A 20474-nucleotide genomic window follows, 5' to 3' on the forward strand; every position below is an offset into this window, starting at 1 on the left:
TAGGTCTGCTCATGCCCATGTTCTGCCAGTGGCAAGCATGGGCAGATGTGATGCATGCTACTTCCAAGCCCAGCCCTTGAAGACTATCCACATGACCTTCCACTCTCACCTTCCCACCTCTGCCTGTGGAATATCCAGCAAGACAGAAGGAACCTAAGTTTCTAAATAACTGCACAGAGAATCACCCACTGACCAGAAACATTCATACTGCGCATTGCATTAACTGGAAAATTACTTACATTGTGGGGCTTTGTTTGTTACAGCAGACAGAGTTATGACTCTACATTCTTCCTTCCCACATCTATATAGAAAACTATTTTTCCATTGAAATCTAGCTCAAGAGACTTCTCAGTTTGGCAATGATGGTCTCCCCTTCCTTTACATCCTCACTCTTCTATGATGTATATCCTTTATTGTACTTCTCACAAGTCTCTGTTTATCACCCTTTTCCTTTGAACTATGAATTAATGCAGGAGAGGGGTTCGGTTTTAATTTTCTTGGTATCCCTAGCACCTAGTACAGAGCCTTAGCAAGAAATTAAGCTTCTTGAAATTGATATAAATTGAGATTTAAATTACTTTATTGCCTGCATTAAAGTGCTAAGATTCTGGCCTTGAGATATGGAATTATAGACTTTTAGAGCTTCTAGAGATCCCAAGGATCCTCTAATCCAGCCCTCCAATTCCACAGCAGGGAAATCAGAACACAAAGAGATCAACAGACACACCCAAGGTCATAAAACCATCCAGAGGCAGATTTAGGGCCAGAACTGAAGGGTACCTCTATACACATCTCAACCCTAGTGTAATATTCCACCATGTCTTTACATACCAAATGTACTTATCATGGCATAAGTATTCCATAAGTATTTGTTGGTTATTAATATTTTAAGAATTAAAAATCAATTGATTTAGCATATAATATTTATGTGATTTTAATAAACAATCTCCTATAGAGGGTGAAGAGAATTTAGTCTTCCAAATTCCTCAAAAGGAATCACTCTAAATCTCCCCAAAATAAAACCACTATCTTGAATAATGTAGACGTGGTCCATGAACCACTAACACAATGAGATCTCAGAGAAGAATTTTAAGATGCAAAGATTGAAAATACCATGAATATCATGCGGTGATTGCTCTGTTCATCCCCTAAAAGCCAAGGAGCATTCTGACTGGCTAATGATGTCTCTAAAAGGTCAGATAAAAAGTAAGGGAGAAAGGATGGGAAAAAAGCACAGCAAAGTTAGAAAGAATTTGAAAAGTGTAGTGTTCAACAGTGTCGAGCAGAAAACTGTGGTTGTGATGTCAGGAAATAAGAGCTGGCATCTCTGAAGCCAGAACAGACCGCCAGCCCCAAAGCAGTATATGTCTGTCTAGGGTCAGGATGGGCAGGCCCTGAAGGCTATTATAACACAAATATGGAGAATGGGGCAGAGGACAACATGGTAGACAGTGCTTCACTCATATCTCCTCAAATTCCTTTTTATCATTTTTACATTGACCTTGGCTCTGATGCGTTTTGCTTCCAGTCTCCAGGGCCTGATTCTTTACTGGAGCCTGCTTTGCCTAATATGAAAGGCTCAGCAACCTTGCATCAGGTGAAAACTCAGGGGTCACTTACACCCCACAACACCCCTGCAGCATCAAATGGAAACTACCCTGAAGGACCTTGCCTGGGATCACAGACTGGCTGGGCTTCTTCCCCCTTCCCTGCCCTGCATCCCTGACTCACTGGTTTCCCCTAGGAGCCCTACCTTAATAAATCACTTACCCCCAAATCTTCAACTCAGGGCCTGCTTCTGGGGAACTGGCCCTATGACAGATCATCAGTCACCACTCCACAGCCCCAGCCTTCAGGAGAAAGCTCAAACTCCATCACCGAAAAGGCCCTCAGACTCTGCTTCTCCAGCCTCATCGCCCACACTCTCATTCCCCACTACCCTACAATTCAGCCCGGTATTTATAAGGCCTGAAAAGCCATATCATTTGACTCCGCAGTATTTTTCACATGCTATTCATATGCTTGGAATGTTTCACCTCCCCCACTCCTAGCAAACTTCATCAGAAACAGCTAAGTTGGTACCATTTGTGTGACATTTCTTCTGACTACCCCATGAAGACCTGGATCCTACTGATATTTAAAAACAGCTAAAAAATGGCATAATAAAAGCAACCACCTCAAAGCGTCAGTTCCATGTGCAGGTTAAATGAATTAATATATGTAAAGCCCTTAAAAGCATGCTTGGGATAGAGCAGGCACTTAATAAGGTTAGCTGTTATTATTATCAGTGGTCAGATTATCACAGTATATTATATTTTGTGTTTAAGTATGTGTTTACCCACTTGTAAGTTCTTTAAGGGAAAAGACCACATCTGAGTTCAGCACAGTGATTAGCACAGAGTTGACACAAAATTAAATTTACTGAACGGTGTTCATGGACTGGTAGACTCAATATTGTAAAAATGTCATTTCTCCTTAAATTTATCTATTGACTTAGTGCAATCTGAATCAAAATCCCAGCATGTCTTTTTATGATATTGACACACTGATTCTAAAATTTATATGGAAATGTAAAGGGCCAAGAATATACAAAGCAATGTTGAGAAAGTACAAAGTTGGAGGATTTAGACCACCAGTTACTAAGACTTTTGAAGCTACAGAAATAAGCCAGTGTACTATAGCAAAGAAAGAAAAATAGGACAGGTGAACAAGTTGGAGCCCAGAAAAAATTCCACAAATATATGAACACTTGATTTGTGATAAAGGAGAAACTGCAGAGCAGTGGGAAAAATTGATGATCATTTCAATAAATGTTGCTAGGACAAACAGATAACCAAATAGGAAAAGGCAAATCTTGGCCCTTAATTTGCATCATACAGAAAATAAATTCCATGTAGACTGAAAAGTTAAACAATAAAGTGTTTAAAAGACAACGTTAGATAATATGTTCATGACCATGGGGTAGGAAAGATTTGTTAAACAGGACATTAAAAAGCACTGACTAAAAGAGTAGATAGATAAATGGGATGATATCAAACTTTGCTCATCAAAAGACACCATAAAGAGTGAAACACCAAGCCACAGATTGGAAGAAGATATTGGCAGTCCATAAAAACAACAATTGACTTTCATCCAGGATATAAAAAGAACACTCTCACATGAGTAAGAAAAAGACAGACAACCCAATAAGAAAAAGTAGGCAAAAGCAATTAACTAATACTTCACAAAAGAAGATCTCCAAATGGCCAATAAACATGTGAAAAGACACCCAACCTTATTAGTCTAAAGGGAAATAAAAATTAAAACCACAATAAAATGCCACTATAAGCTCACCAGAATGACTAAAATTAAAAGGATTAGCAATATCAAAATAGAACAATTGAAACTCTCACACACTGCTGATGGAAGTTAAAATTAGCAGTTTTCATTGGAAAATGCTTTGGCAGTATTTACTGAAGCTGAACATACACATACCTGATGATCCATCAATGCCATTGCTGCATCTACAGAAGTGCATACATAACTACACCAGAAGACATCTGTAAGAACGTTCACCATAGAATTACTTGTAATAGCACCCAACTGGCAATATTAAATCCATCAGCAGTAGAATGTAAATATAAATTGTGGCATTTTCATATAAACCTTATAGCAATGAAAATGACTGAATTACTGCTACACATGACATGGATAAATCTCATAAGTATAATCTCCAGTGAACGAAGACAGACGCAAAAGAATATAAATGGTATAATTCCATTTATAAATATATTTATGTAAAGTTCAAAAACAGGCAAAGTAATCTATGGTTCTATAGTCAGGCTAGTGGTTACACTTGGGGGAGAAGGGAGGGGATACTGATTTGGAGGGGATGCAAGAGGTGCTTCTGGGATGCTGGGCATGTTCTGTTTCTTGATCTGGGTGCATGGGTGTATTCATTGTGATAATTCACTAAGTGGTGTGATTTGTGAAATTTTCTATCTGGAAGTTATATTTTGATAAAAAATTTTAATGCTTCTGAATGAAAGAAAAACATCTTTTTACATCTGTGCAGTACACTTAAAGAGATAATTAAAGCTCACCTTCCCCAAACGTTGCAATCCTGCAGGTTTTAGAAAACTAAGATTTTACTCTACTTTATCAAATACAACACACAAGATGGAGGCTCTGACGGCTGAACTCAGTGTAGCGTTTCAATCTGTAATTATCACTGGTGATGGTGTTGCTACACAGTATATTTTAAAAAAGAGAGGAGGACCCTATTCCTCCAGAGAACCCCCTTTATATGGTTTCCTTCTGAAAGAAACAAATGTGCAGCATGTTCTGAGTCCCAAAAAGGACTGAAGATGACTGCACTACTTGGCCATAAATAATAGAATCTTCTCTCTAATGACTCCTCCCAAGTGTCTCCCAAGAGATGTCATTAAGAGATCCCAAGAAATAGAAGAAAAATGCTTACATAGGATTAAAAAAGAAATAAAAGGCCATTCAGAGCCATTTTGTGAGCATATACAAGGAACTGGTTAAGAGCAAAGATTTAGGACTAGAATCCCACAGCTACTGCCTATTAATTGTATGACCTCTGACAAGTTACTTAACCTCCCTGTTTCCTCATTGATAATAAGAGGGTAATAATATTGCCTTTCTCATAGGAATGTAGAGAAGATTAAATAAGTATTTACCACAGTGCCTGGCACATACAAAAGGCTCAATAATTGTAAAGGATGATGATGGTGTTGGTGATGAAGAAGATGATGAAAATGATGATGAATATGACGATGAAGATGATGGTGCTTAGTAAGCTGATTAACCAATAGTGGGTTTCAAAAAGCTCGACCTCAGGAACAATGATTGTACCTCCAAACAAAAACTCTGGTAGGCACCAATGAAGGACTGTGGAGGATTTCAATGGAAATAATTGTCTTTGATAATGATCCTCACAGGGCCAGGTTATGGGGGAATTTGGGAAAGTCCTTATAATGAGCAAAGTCTTCTTGCATCCCATTATCATACTCAAGATAGAGTACCCTATGAGGACTTCCCAACCCATCCACCTCCACACAATACACTCTCTCACGCAATGTAACACTCGTTACTTTTCCAGAATACCTCTCATTCAAGCTCCATGATAGCAAGATATGTCTTTCTTGAACCCCACCATATCTCTATCATCTAGCATAGCTTTTAACACATAGCAGATGCTCAATAAATACTGCTGAATGAATGAATGAAAAAGGGTTCATTTGTATTCAAACAGTTTACTCATCCCTGTTCTGGTCCCTCCTCTAGTTCCCATGGGTTACCATGCATAATATCCCAATCTCCCTTATCCTTTTTTTACTGAGCATTTGCTCTGGGCCAGCCTAGTGCCAGGTCCCTGGAGACACAAAGAGAAAAGTGATAGCCTCTGCCCACTAGGGACACATAATCTAATAACTGGGAGAAAAACTCACATAAGCAGATCATTTTTATAACACGTGATACATTTTAACATGGAGGTAGGAAGGAGACATTCGGGGATCCCAGGGAAGGGAACATCTGAGTCTATCTCAGAGTTAGAGGAGGCTTCAAGGAGCAAGTGGCATTTGAGGTGCAAGTTGAAAGAGGAATAACAGTTTGTGCAGTGGAGAAGAGGAACAACAGCATCCCAAATAGAGGAGAAGGCACTGGAAGCCAGATGTTATTCTGCATTTCATAAGTTTCAAGGTAGGGTATGGGTGTGCTAAGAGGCTAGGGGAGGAAGGCCATCAGGGGGTAGATGGTCAAAGGTCTTCGATACCTTGCTGAGAAGTATGGATACCACCCTGCAGGTGATAAACTGGGGGGTCTGAGCTATAGAATGTCATATTCAAATTTATTTTTGAGGAAGATTGGGATGGAGGTTCTATGATTATTGGATGATGATCCTGTCCTAAAACCCAGCTCAGGGGTGAGGGTCTCTCTGGCCTGCCTTATTTGTATAAGGACTGATATTTCACGCTGGAGACTGCCTCAAATCCCCACCCAGGGCAGAGTTCTCCCCTTTCTTAGGGAGACCTCCCAGTCCCATCTAATTCCCAAATAGTTTCCTAGGTCTCCCAAATGTTGGTGTGTCAACGATCTACCAGAAACTCTAATGAACTGTTATCCAGTTCATATTCCATGATTATTACTCCTATTGGACCTTGTTCAATGTCATTACCATCCCCACTCTACCTCTGGGGTTTCAGAATCAGAACTCCAACCTCCATGCAAAGGACTGGAGCCATTGTAACACCCCACACCCCATCATCCACCCACCGTGGTTACTGAGATGCTTCAGGCTTCATGCCCAAGACCTCAACCACAACAAACCTCAGCTTCTGTCTTAACTTGTAACATGGTATTATTAGGACTGATGGAGCATTAAGTGAGCCACAGTGGTCCCCTCCCCACTCAGCACAACCTTCCGAGCTCTGGAGAGCTATCAATCACATGCATCACTTTTCAGAAGTTGTCACAATTCAGCTCACACAACCAGGATCACACAGGAGAAAACTTGCTAGTAATGAGTTGGCAGATACAAGGGCAAAGTGCAAAGGTGAGTGGTTTGCATAGTAGGACTGTATTATGCTGTTCCTTGTATGATCTTCATCCAGTGCTCCTGGCTGACATGTCAGACTACAATGAAATCTCTCCCATTTCAAATGAAAGATCATGCATATTTAAAATTGTAGGTGACATTTTTATCTAGGGAGACACTGTGGCATAATGGATGTAGCTTAACAGACATGGGTTTAAATTCTCCTCCATTTACTAGAAATGTAACTGTTCTAGTTTGCTACTGCTGCTGGAATGCAAAGCACCAGAAATGGATTGGCTTTTATAAAAGGGGGTTTATTTGGTTACACAGTTACAGTTTTAAGGCCATAAAGTGTCCAGGGTAATACATCAGCAATCGGGTACCTTCACTGGATGATGGGCAATGGTGTCTGGAAAACCTCTGTTAGCTGGGAAACCACGTGGCTGGCATTTGCTCCAAAGTTCTGGTTTCAAAATGGGTTTCTCCCAGGATGTTCCTCTCTAGGCTGCAGTTCCTCAAAAATGTCTCTCTTAGTTGCACTTGGGGTATCTGTCCTCTCTCAGCTTCTCTGGAGCAAGAGTCTGCTTTCAATGGCTGTCTTCAAACTGTCTCTCATCTGCAGCTCCTGTGCTTTCTTTAAAGTGTCCCTCTTGTCTGTAGCTCCTCTTCAAAATACCACTCACAGCTGCACTGAGTTCACTCTGCCCCTCAGCTCACTTATATGGCTCCACTGATAACTTAGACCCATCCCGAATGGGCGGAGCAACACCTCCATGGAAATTATCCAATCAGAGTCATCACCCACAGCTGGGTGGGGTGCATTCCAAAGAAACACTTAAAGAATTACAGTCTAATCAACACTGATAACATCTGCCCACACAAGATTACATCAAAGATAATGGCGTTTGGGGACACAATGTATTCAAACTGGCAGAGTAACCTTGGGCAAGTCACTTTATTAACTTCTCTTTGTCTCAGTTTCTTTACCTGTAAAGTGGTGATATCATTTACCTCCTACTATTATTATGGCAATTAATGAATTCATATCATATATAAATATTTGTTAAATCCATAAAATATATTACAAAACAAATCAGGCTTCTCTATAAATTGGGGATCATAATTATAATCTCATGGATTTTTCATGAAGATTGAAGGAAATAATGTATATAAAGCACATTGAAGCAGCTCAATAATGTTAACTCTTTTCCTCATGAGTTACCCCATCATGGGATAGTGGAAACAAGATGCATGGGTCCTGAGCTGAGCAATATGCAGATAGCAAGAGGAATGACAAAGATGGATGTTCTTGGGTAATTGATGATATTTCAGTCAAGAGAATATGAGCAGGAAGTTCCAGAGGACATATGCTGTCTAGGATCCCCACTTCTTCCCCTCCTCCAAACATGTCATCTTTGAGGCTGCCAATCATAGTCCTCCTCCCCCATGAAATCCCAAATCACAAAAGTGACTGGCCCAGATCCAGTCAATCTCCATATCCCATTCCCCTGTATGATCCCAGCTAGACCAATCAGAATCCTCCCTTGAGATTTTTCAGTTTGGAGTTAGAGGGGAAAGGGCTCTGCTTTTAGTTGAAGGTTGTTGGTAGCCACCCTCCCTGCCATTTGGAAAATGTCTATTTGTAGTAAGAAAGAATGAAGACAACACACAGAAACTCGATCAAGAAATGAAGAATGGAAGGGAGTGAGAGAGCGAAGGCAGAAGGAAGGTTGGAAAAGATGAGAGGGAAGGAGAGAGAAAACCTAATGATCCCACTTGAGTCCCTAGAATCATTTATGCCTGAAGCCAGAGCTACCCCTGTGCTTTCCAAATATGGGAGTCAATGCATTCTTTTTTTTTTTTTTTTTTTTTTGCTTTTGCTTCAGTTAGTTTGTCCCTTGCAGTGGAAATGTCTTGACTAATTTTGAAGCAAATAAAGAAACTAATTCTGCCTAGACTATAAGAGTCAGCTTGGGAGAAAGACTCTAAGTGTGTCAGGAAGCTCTGTCCTGAGCCCAGACCTGCTCAACATCCTTATCAATTTCTTTGATAACGATTTTAAATCCCTGCTCATCAAAATTGTAGGTAATGCAAAACTAAATTGCATAGGTAAGTCATTGAATTACAGAATCCAGTTTCACAAATGGTTAACAGCTACAGGGATGGACCCAAATATGCTGGGTTACATCTAATGCAGAATCATGTAAAATATTACGTTATGTTCAAGGAATAGTTGCGCCAGGATAGGTTAAGGAGGGCAGCAGGCCTTCCAAGAAAATTGCAGGAGTTTGAGCTGGCTGCAGGTTCAGTGTAATCCTAAAGTGTGACACAGCTGCCAAAATAGCAAACCCAAGACCTGCAAATCTTAACATCAACAAAGCATCCAGGACAAGGGAGGTAATGTAATCATCCTGCCATGTTCTGCCCTGGTCAGAGCACATCTAGAATGCAAAATGCAAGGGAACAAGAAACAGCATCCTATAAAGAATGGTTGAAGAAATGGACTTTAAAGTCAGAAGAGAAGCCATAATAGCTATTCATCCACAAATGGTTGAAGGGTTGATACATGGCAAAGGGAAGATCTCATTTTGGTTGACCTCAAATGACAGAACCTGGACTGATGTGTGGAAGTTACAAGGGAGGCAGACTTTGGTAGCAAAGAAGTACAGCTAGGTCCACTCTAGCTCAGACTTTACAAGTCTATGTTGCCACCTAAAACTCATGGTTCTCCTCCCCACATAACTCTATTGCCAAGGCAAGGGATGCCGTCATCAACTGTTGGCTTTGAGGACATTGCACTGGTCACTGTATGGTGTCCCACTGTAATAAGATAGGGCAGTGACATGATCAGGTTCTAAAGTATGGTAGGTGGGTCTAAATGGGGGGGGCTGGGAAAGGATGTGATGGGGACACAAGCTCACAGAAAAGTTAACACCTTTTGACCAACTTCTCTTTGTGCCTCACTATTTTGATTTAAAGGAAAAAAAAGAAAGAATATAGATTCCTAGAATCCAGCCCTTTGTCAGGGTGAGGCCCAGGGAGCCACTTTTTTTCAAAAGGTCTCCAAGTGTATTAGTCAGGGTTCTCTAGGGAAACAGAACCAACAGGAGATAACTGTAAATATGAGATTTTATGAAAGTGTCTCACACAACTGTGTGGATGCCTGAGTCCAAATTGCATAGGGCAGGATGCACAAGCTCAAATTCCATAGGGCAGGCTGCAAGCTGACAACTTTCATGGGGGTCTTTTCCCCAGGAGAGGCTGGCTGGCTGAAGAAGAAATAATAGTTCTCTCTTCTACCTTAAAAGTCTGATTGGATTAAATCCAACTGACTGGATGCTCTCATTGTGGAAGACACTCCCTTAGTTGATCATAGATGTAATCAACCACAGATGCAATCAGTTGACTAATGATTTAATAAACCAGTCTTCTAGTTTATCAGCCAGCCATGAAATGTCTTTGCAGTAACAGGCCAGTGCTTGCTTGACCAGACAACTGGGCACTATCACCTGGCCAAGTTGACACATGAACCCAACCAACACACATTGCTAGGTTAGGGAACTACCATAAATGACCCCACAAAGCATTGGTTCCATTAAAGTCACTTTAATAATTGGTGCCTGGGTCAGATGGATAAACAATGTTACCAGATGAGGGTAGAACATCTGCCCTACTTCCCCACATAATCAGAGCCAGTGTCTGAAGTTGGCAGGCCTTTTCCTTTTGCTCTTTTGTTTGCTGTTGTTCTTCTCTGTACCTCAGAACCATTGATGTTTGTCCTTCCCATCATACGCACAACTGCTGATCTCTTCCCTCCCAACAGTCTTCACCCTGGACCCAGACCACCTGCATGCTTTGTCTCCAGCCAATGCCCCCAGGGCACTGGGCATCCTTTCTGTTGCCACCACTCAGAGCTTGTTGCTTTCTGCCTCCCATTCTCTGGTGCTCACCTCTGAGAGAGAAACACTTTACCCTTTTTCCATCCAGCTTTCTTAGAGAGAGATCTCACATCAGGGTCTCTTGGGGTTTAAATAATATATTAATTTTTTCAACCAATAGTTATTTGGTGCCTATTATGTTTGGGCACTGTTCTGAGCACTGGATAGAAAAGGGCAGATAAGGTCCTTGCTCTCATAAAGCTTGTGTTCTAGCTGCAGGAGGCAGATGATAAACAAGATAATTCCAAAGAAGGGTTCAGGACTATTGTGTTGGTTTGGGTGTATTATGTCCCCCAAAACACCATGTTCTTTAATGCAATCTTGTGGGGGCAGATGTATTAGTGTTGATTAGGTTGGAATCCTTTGATTTTTCCCATGGAGATGTGAAACAATCTGTGAAACTGTGGGTGAAACATTTGATTAAATTGTTTCCATGGAGATAAGGACCCCGCCCATTCAGCATGGGTCTTGATTTAATCACTGAAGTCCTATAAAAGAGCTCACAAAGAGAAGGACCTTAGAGCAGCCAAGAGAGACATTTTGAAAGCAGATTTTCGCTGACATTTTGGAGATGCTAGCCCAGTGTTTGTTCCCAAGAAGCTAAGAGAGGACAAAACACCCCAAGAGCAACATTTTGAAGAATGAACAAGAGCTGAGAGAGCTGGAACACAACCCAGGATCAGCAGACACCAGCCACATGCCTTCCCAGCTAACAGGTTTTCTGGATGCCATTGGCCTTCCTTCAGTGAAGGTCAACTCATGTTGATGCCTTAATTTGGACATTTTTATGGCCTTCAGACTGTAAATTTGTAACCAAATAAACCCCCTTTATAAAAGCGAAGCCATCTCTGGTATTTTGCATAACAGCAGCATTAGCAAACTGGAACAACTATGAAGAAAATGAAGCAGGCTAAAGTGATGGGAAGCCTAAATTGGTGGTTAGAGAAACTTCTTTAAAAGAATTAATGTCTGAGCTGTGACTGAAAAGACAAGAAGTCTTTGCAAAGCAAAGATCTGGGAAGAGCATTCCAGGCATGGAGAAGCACAAGCACAAAGGCCCTGAGGTGGGAATGAACTTGGTGCATTTGGGAAATTCACAGGGCAGCCTTGTTACTGTGACAGCAGAAGAGTGTGAAGAAGAAGAAACAGGAGGAGGAGGACAACACAGGGGAGGAGGAGGTGATGGTGGTGGTGGTGGTGGAGAAGGAGGAGGATGAGGAAGAGAAGACAAAGACGAAAAGCACCAAAAGAGCTCCCCACACAGCACCTAGAGTTACCATTGTCTTCAATTCTTTCGTCCTGTTTCTGAGTCTGTCCACCTTCCCACACTTCCATCCCACACATGGTGACCTGTTCTCAGAACCATTCCCTGCCCCTCCCCTACTTCACCCAACCCATGAGACATATTTGCCAATTGTAGATATGGTTCAAATTGTTTCCCATGGGTCTCCAGGGCCTCAAGCGAATCAAGAGATATGGGCAGGTCCCTGTTTAGGTTTCTCTGAACCTTCTATGACAGTTTTGAACATTCTGTGAAAGTTGAAAGCCTTGTCTACATAGCAGTCACAAATGACTTCTGGTGGTGTCTCCCAACTCCTTATCCTGTCCTATAGTCTCAATACCAGCCCAGCAAAGGCACCCTATAAAAACGGGAAATTTTATGCCAGCAAGAGCTGGCCAGCAACACAAAAGGCTTTTATGTGAGGTAGTGAGCTCCCTGTCACCATAGGTGCTCCAGGAGAGATGCATTTGGTGCATTTGGAGAAAAAGAGAGAGAGAGAAAATTATACTTTAAATAATCAGGGGAATTTCTACTCCATTCCATACATGTATGTGCCTGACTAAGCATGAGATGAGACCCGCAGTTCCCTCAATCCATCATGATATAGTGAGTATTTGGCACCTGTTGTTTTGTTGTTTAAGGATTGAGCAAACTGATTGTTTTATCTGGTACTCAACTGAGGGAACACTGATTTCTTCCAGGGCTGGGGTGAAAACTGGAAGTTCTGGACTTACTGAGAAATGGCAATCTCTTTCTATTCCCCCACCAAGAGTATCTAGAAAGGCACATAAATCTAATATCTGTGTTGTATTTAATGTACAATTTCAGAGGATTTTCAAGGAATAATTTTGACTTATGTGATTTTTGCTTTCTATGATGCCTTTTGAATCTAATCCTCAAGTTAGATGGGACTCCACGGTATCAAATTATTTCTTTCATTTTCATTCTGAATGGATACCCATAGGTTTTTCATTTCCTTTCCTCTCTTCCCCTTTCCTCCCCTCTCCTCTGTCCCTCTTTCCCCTCTTCTTTCCCTTCCTTTCTTTCCTTATTTCCTTTTTCCTTTGAAGGAGAGAATGAGAACAGGCCACTCTGACATACACACACACACACACACACACACACACACAAATCAAGACTCTTTTCTCTATTGATTAATTTATCAGGAATATAAAGACCACATGCTACTGAGGAGGCCCACCCAGATAACATTTCACTGAGATAACAGGACATACTGTGTTTTCACATGCATTAGAACCTGTAGCAAAGACTGCTAGCTGCCCCCCTCAAATCCATTTTCTCTTTCATGCTGTTGGAAAATAAATACCTCCCTCAAGTTTTAGCTAGACATGCAGCTGCCAAGCTAAATGAGATATTTCCCAACCCCCCTTGCAGTTAGATGTAGCCATGTGACGAAATTCTCACCATGTGATATCCACCCCCAAACAGACTGGAACTCAGCCATTGTGGTAGTGAGACAGCTATAACCATGCTGATACAAACAACACCCTAGAAGACTGTTGTCCAATAGAAATTAGTTCAGTCCAGGTGAAATTAATTTTAACAATTTATTGTTAAGAGGTGTCCAATAGAAATGTTCAAAACAGATACTAGTTCCTAGGGCTGCCGTAACAAATTACCCCAATCTTGGTGGCTTTAACCAACAGATGTACTCTTTCACAGTTCTGGAGGTTAGAAGCCTGTAATCAAAGAGGGGGGCAAGGATCCTTTCTTGCCTCTTCCTAGCTTCTGGGGGCTCCTGGCATTCCTTGGTTTCTGGTATCATCATTCAAATCTCTGCTTATCTCCTTCCATCCTGTGAGTCTGTCTATGTCCTCTCCAACCATTACAAGGTCACCCTGGATGACCTTGTGGAGCAAAGCTGCCCCTCATCTTGGCCCTCCCATTTACCTCTTGTTTGAAACACTGTATTTTGGATCTCCCCACAGAAATTGAAACTAACCTACATCTGACATTCTGTATAACAAGCAAACATATAGTGTGATAGTGAAAAGGTCTTGATCTGTCAGGCCATGTTTGTGAACATATCAGCAATTATAGCCTGCAATGGAACAACAATAACTGTGAGGTTTGTACGTGTGTGTGTGTATTAGCTTCTACAATGCAATACAGGGGTATGACATGGTTGCCAAAATGTGTATGGGGAAGGACTCAAGTGTTAAACCTTGAAAAATTTCAATTTGATGATTCATTCATTTTTGAATGTTTGCTTTTTTTAATTTAGTGAAACTCAAAGCAATAAATCATCTCCATAATAATTAGTATTTAGCTTTCTGTGCATCTTTTAATTTTTATCATCAATTTGAAAAAATACTTATTAAAAAGGAGGAAAGGTTAAAAAATAAAATACATAGTTAACAAGGAGGAGAGTGCAAGAAGAGAGAAGCGGTAAAGGCAATTTACAATTAATTACAGTATTATCAGCAGTACTTAATTTTGTAAAACACCGTATATAAGAAATAGCTTATTTTTAAAACCTCACTCAGCTCAAATTTCTAAGATCAAACATATATTTTTACAGATATGGTAATATAATCTGTGTATGTAAAAATAAAGGAATAGTCAAGTTAGTTTCTTTTTCTATCCAATTCATTTCTATTCTCCCACAAACTAACAAGGTTCTGCATGTTTCTAAATTACTCCACTGGTTTATCGGGAAATGCAATACTGAAGTCTATAAAAAGAATAAAGCAAATATAAAGATCCGTCACTTTATTACTTTGCATTACCATGTGTCTCAGTTATCTTGATTTGATGTTACTGTTTTCTTCCAACAAAGACTCACCATTCAGAAGCTGAGTGTAGCTGAGTGAACTCATTCTATTCCAACTCATTTTAATCAGTCGATATAGAAGACCACTTAAGAGTACTGATTTAGAAGTCAGACCTGAGGATTGTATCCTGACTCCACTGATTATAACTGTGACCACAGGCAAGTTACTAAACTTCCCTGAGACTTAGTGTCCTTGACTGTAAGGACTTGCATGAATAACTTGCAATATGAATATGAATAACTTGCCTCAAAGTTCTGTAAGGAATAAGTGAAATGAGTAGGAAGTACTTAACGCAATGTGTGATCTAGTGCTTCCCTGCCAAGAAATTTCCTATTTCCGAAATAATCATCATATATATGATGATATATTTATATACACACATACACATACACCTGTGTGGCAGTCTCTTTTGGCATGGATCATCTTTAATCTTCACAGTAAAGCTGAATTTTAAAATTTTTAAAAAAGAGATTATTACTACCCCCACCCTCATTTTACAGATGGAGGAATTTTGGCTCCAAGAGGTGAAATGGCTTAACTTGAGGTCACTCAGTGAATATGTGATGCAGCAAGAATTGAAACTGACCCATCTACCACTGAAGCCTGTGCTCATTCCACCTGGCTGAGCCACCTACTACTGTGGGCAGTGTTCCAAAGTGGGACAAAGAAAGAGAAGGCAGAGCAGCTTTGGAGGGCTCCAAAATTCCCAGGACAAAATAAATCCCCCAGTTATGACAGAAGTTGGTTGAGCTTTTGAAATCTTACCTGGAAGGTTTTTTCTCATCAAATTCCTCTAATGTTTCTCTTTAAAGAGCATCTAGGAAAAGTTACTCTCATTAGTCAGGGCCTGACTTTATTTCCCTAATAAACAGATCTTTGGCCAGGCCAGGAAGAAAAAAAAAAAAAAAAGCCTCTTTTATTTTCAATCAGTTCTTGAACATTTCAGCTGATTTTCTTCTATTTGGCTTGAAAGTGTGATCTGGGAAAGGCTGGTCCTACAAATTGTCCTCCTATAAAGGAAGCCCCTTGAGGATCCTTGGCTTGTTATTTTTAATCACTCCTTTTCAAAGGAGGCCATGGTCAGAAACACAGCAGCCCTTTCAGAGCTTTTAAAACACAATTACTGCAGGGCTGGAGGGTTGGGGAGGAACAAAGGGAGAGAAAGAAGAGAGAAGTGGTGGGAGAGAGGGAGAAGTCTCTTGGAAAAGGCTGAATAATAATTTCATTTGCACCCAGACTATGGGGAAGAACCCCCATGTTTCAGTATTTTCTTTAAACTGATGATTATTATTTTATTTCAGCCCAGAATAACAAAAGGATGTATTGGAACAGGGGTTGGACACAGAGAGCAGAAGCTGTTTAGGAATAAACTGGAATCCTGGGGACAATTATAGCATCAGGGAAAAATTCGAGGCAGGAAAACAAGCCATTGATCCCCGGGATCATGTGAGACCTTAATTCAGGAAAAAATAAGAAAGCAAATAGAACACTGGGGGAATGTTAACTTCCACAGCCTCAAGTCAATACACTGAGCAGAATGCATTAGATTTCCTTGTAACATAATTAATCCAAGAAAGTATAGCTGGCAGAAAATGTCACAAACCAGGCCAGTGCCCCTTTCTTCCTATCTTTGAGTAGTGGATTCAGTTTGCTAATCGCAGAGTATTTACTCAGAAGGCCTCAGCATGGTTTATGCAAAATCCTTCTTTCAGAACTCCTGACCACTAGCAAAGAGAAAAGATTATTTGCCTACAGTGTGAGTGGGGCCTCACAGTTCAAGAAGGGTCACAGTTTAGGCTGGAAGTGAAAGCCCAGCCTGAGCCAGCGCTCCCCCACCAACTAGCGGCTGACCCTTAGGTAGTCATAGAACCTCTGGACATCTTCATGCTCGGTGTCCTCTCCCTCCCACTTCCCAGCTCTAAGACCACCTCTGTCAGTGTTTTTCCAAACATGAAGGATTAGAATGGGAAGAGATGCCTGGTGGGACACTTGGTCTGGGCTCCAAAACAGCCCAAGTCACCTAAAAATTCCCCAGGGTTTAAATTAGGATCCCTCTTAGGAGAGGCTTCTAGTATGGAGAAATCACTCATTCATTCATTCATTCATTCATTCATTCGATTCATTCCCGAGGACACAAATAATGGCCATTCACTGGCAGACTGGACTGGAGGAGTGCTGAGGAAACCTAGTTTAAACACACACACAACTAACAACAAAACAACTGACCATCTCAACCTCCATTATTAAAACAGTAAGGCCTTCTATCCATCTAACATGTATTGGGGACCTGTTGTATGTAGTTCAAGCACACTCACCTTTGTCAACTGATTTACTCCTCTAGCTACCCAGAGAGATTGGAATATAGATACACAGTTGGGAAATAGGTTCAGAGAAATTAAAGGACCGGCACAAGGTCGCACAGCTACTAAACTCAAGGTTTGTTTGACTTCAGAGCCACCACCTCTTTCTTCACCACCTGGAGCTGGGACAATTCCCCCAGCGAACCCAGGTCCTCCGTTTTGAAGAGGACTGGAGCAGCCGGTGAAGTTACGCCCGCTTCCCTGGAGTCCAGGGGAAGGACCGGGCGCCTCCGGGCTCCGCCGATGGGATGGCTGTCGTTGGACTTTGGTTCGACTCGCTCGAGTCGCTAGGCCAACCCGCCGGCTCTCCCCGGGATTGGTGGGGTTGCTCTCCGCCCAGCGTCTTCTGGGAGTACCCTGGATCCTGCGGACTCGGGCCCCGGGTCTGAACTGCGCCTCGCCAAGTGCTGAGCGCGCCAAAGTGCCAAGGGCTCCATATAGCTTCAGGTGGAGAAAGCCGGGGCACGAACCCGGGAAAATGGGAGAAACATTCTGACAAGTAGGGCCCCGGGTTCTGGTCGCGGCGCCCGCAGACAACACCCCAAACTTTCTCCTGTGTTTTTCTCAGGGCTTCCTCTCGCGACACTGAGACCGTGGAAGGCAGGGATGGAAGGGCGGCAGCTGTGAGCCTATTTGCTCCACCAGGTGCCCCAAACTCGCGGAGGCGGCCCGCTCTTCCCTGCTTGGCCCCGGAGCTGATTTATGAAGGGACCGGGGAGTGAAGGGCGCCCTGTCACTCACGCCCGCGGGGCCCTGATGAGGCCAGGCAGGCTTCTTCCCTGCTGGATTGTCCAGTTTCCCACCCGGAAAGCGGCGGAAGCTGTATTGGGAAAAGATGTCTGAGGAGATGACTGGGCCGAAGAGAGAGGCAGTGGATAGTGGGAGTGGAGTGAGGGATCTTAAGTCAGTGCCAGTCAGGCTACCCTGTCCTGCCCAGAAGGCGCTCACCTGCTCGACACCCTGATTGCGCTCCGGATACCCTGCGCTCAGGGGAGCAGCCCTGGAGCGCGAAGCCTCCGGGCTGTGGAAACCAAGGACCCCGGCCTTCAGGTAACCTAGGGAATTCGGGTTTCCCTTTCCGTCTTCATCCGGTACCCCTCCTCTCTGGGAGCCTGCACAGAGCTTTGGCAAACCCGTCCTGGAAATCCAGGGTCCTCTCCCTCGCCTGGAACCATCAGAGAATAATTTGGGTTCCTTTCCAGGGACATTTCCAAGGAGCTTCAGACTCTTCCTTCTTCCACCTCCTTCCCCACGCCTCGGAACCAGTTGAAGAAGTCGTTGTCCAGGGAAGCCGGAGTGACAGTCTCTACCGGGGCTACCGGGGCTGGTCTGCGAGAAGCCGGTACCCTCTTTTTTAGGGAAGAGACTGGGGAGCCGGGAATCCCTGCCTTGCCTGGGACCCCTCCACCCCAGAGACAGGTCGGGAGGAAGGCGGATCTACTACCCTCTTAGAGTCGGCCAGAGGGGAAGCCGAGTTCCCATTTCGCCAGGGTTGCTTGACGTGTCGCTTCACGAAAATCCACGCCTGGGGACCACGCGTCACAGATCTGGGCTGCCTCGCCTGATTGCGGCCCCCACGACGGCCTGGGACACCAGCTCGGAATTCGCGCCGAGCTTGAAGAGAAAAAGGCTGAGGTCAGCCAGGACAGCAGGGCTCTAGCCCGGATGCGCCGGCACCGTGCGCTCGGGGACCGTGCGCCCTCCTCCGGCACCGCGCGGTCGGCGCCCTACGGTGACCGGGTCCCGCGCCCCCAGTGCTACGCTCGGCCACTTACCGCGGTAGTTGGTTCCCGGCTTGTAGAAGTCGGGGTCGCCCTCCACACGGAGGCTGAACTCGGTGTAGCCTTCGCGCCGTGTTCCTTGGGCGCGCAGGATGCGGCTGCAGTAACCCTCCGACTTAGGCACTTTTTCCAGGGTCTCGTCGGGGAAGGCCAGCGCCGCGGCCAGGGGCAGCGCCAGGGCCAGCAACGCCGGACTCCGGCTCAGCCTCAGCGGCGCCGAGGACTGCCTCATTCTCGCGGGCCCTCAACTTTGTTCCGCGGCCCCCGGCCTTTGCCACGCTGCTCCTGCCCGAAGGGGTCCCCGCCGAGACAAGACCTGGCGGAGCCCGGGCGGTGAGCGGGAGCTCGGAGCGACTCTGGAGACTCCGACACCGTGCCCGCCTCGGTTGGCAGCTGCCGAGCTGCGCTGCGCTGCGCTGTGCTGAGCCGAGCGACCCAGCAGCGCGAGGAAGGGAGGGCGGCGGCGAAGGAGGAGGAGGGAGGGCTGATTTTGCCCAGATCCCGGAGCGCAGCGCTGTTTTGTTTTTGAGCTGGCGATTAGCGGTGCGGCCGTATTTATTTTGCTACGTTGGATTTTCAGGGTCTGGCGAGGAGATCGTAGGGCACAGGGACACAACGGGTTCTGTCCCACCTCTAGGGAGGCTTCTGCCCCAACCCCGGCTAAGCTGATGACCCAGTCTGTGAAGAGGGAGGCTCTGAGAACTAACTCTGATTGCACAGATACTCTGTGCCTAGCAATATGCTGGGCGATTTACTTAGGGTATCTGCTCACCTTCTCCAAACTGTCACCTTACACAGCTAACGTTACTTTTGTTCATTTTATAAACGAGCAGACTGAGGCTTGCCGCCAAACAGCCAAGGCACGGTTAGATGCCATGACTGTGCGTCTGCATTGTTCTTCCCACGGCCCTGTTGAAACGGGTCAGACTGGAAGATGAGAAAGGAGCAGATGGGAATGTCCTTTAGGCCCGTTAAGCCCAGTAGGTACAGTGCCTAGGCCCACAATACTTGTAGGGCCCTGGAAGGGAGTTCTTTTCTCTTTAAAGCAGTTTTATTGAGATAAATTCACATACCATACAACCCATCTAAAGTATATAATCATTGTCTTCTAGTATATTCACAGAGCTGTACATACATACCACAATCAATTCTAGAACATTTTCACCCTGAAGAGGGTTCATTATATTATACAGTCCCATGTTTCATCCGCAGCTTTCCTTCTAGTGACATACACCACACTACACTCTCCCTTTCAACCAAATTGTACCCAAATATCGTCACTGTTAGTTACACTCAGTATAATGTGCCTCCATCACCTCCATCCATTTCCAAACATTTATAATCAAACTTATTACACATTCTGCACAAATTAAGCATCAGCTCCCCATTTTCTGCCCTCATTCTATCATCTGGTGACCTATGCTCTAGATATTAATACCATGAGTTTCCTAGTTATACTTAGTTCATATTAGTGAGGTTATACAATATTTGTCCTTTTGTGTCTGACATTTCATTCACCATAATGTCCTCAAGGTTCACCCATGTAGTGATATATGTCATGATTTCATTTCCTCTTACAGCTGCATAATATTCCATCATATGAATATACTACATTTTGTTTATCCATTCATTAGTTGATTGGCACCTGAATTGTTTCCATCTTTTGGCAATTGTAAATAATGCCATTGTGAACACTGGTGTGCAAATGTCTGTTCATCCCCTTGCTTTCAGTTGTTCTGAGTATATACCTGGTAGTGGGATTGCTGGATCATGTGGT

General features: G+C 43.5%; 1 protein-coding gene across 1 annotated transcript in view; it reads right to left on the bottom strand.

The window, feature by feature from the left end:
• The window catches only part of SPON1 (spondin 1), a 307860-nt gene extending 288681 nt beyond the window's left edge, over positions 1–19179 (bottom strand). Inside the window, exon 1 of the mRNA XM_037839787.1 lies at positions 18692–19179. Within this exon, the coding sequence (XP_037695715.1) occupies positions 18692–18929 (238 nt within the window). The 5' untranslated portion in view covers positions 18930–19179. The remainder of the gene's footprint in view (positions 1–18691) is intronic.
• Between the last annotated feature and the right edge of the window lie 1295 nt (positions 19180–20474).

Source organism: Choloepus didactylus, chromosome 6 (assembly GCF_015220235.1).
Source record: "Choloepus didactylus isolate mChoDid1 chromosome 6, mChoDid1.pri, whole genome shotgun sequence".
Lineage (NCBI taxonomy): Eukaryota > Metazoa > Chordata > Mammalia > Pilosa > Megalonychidae > Choloepus > Choloepus didactylus.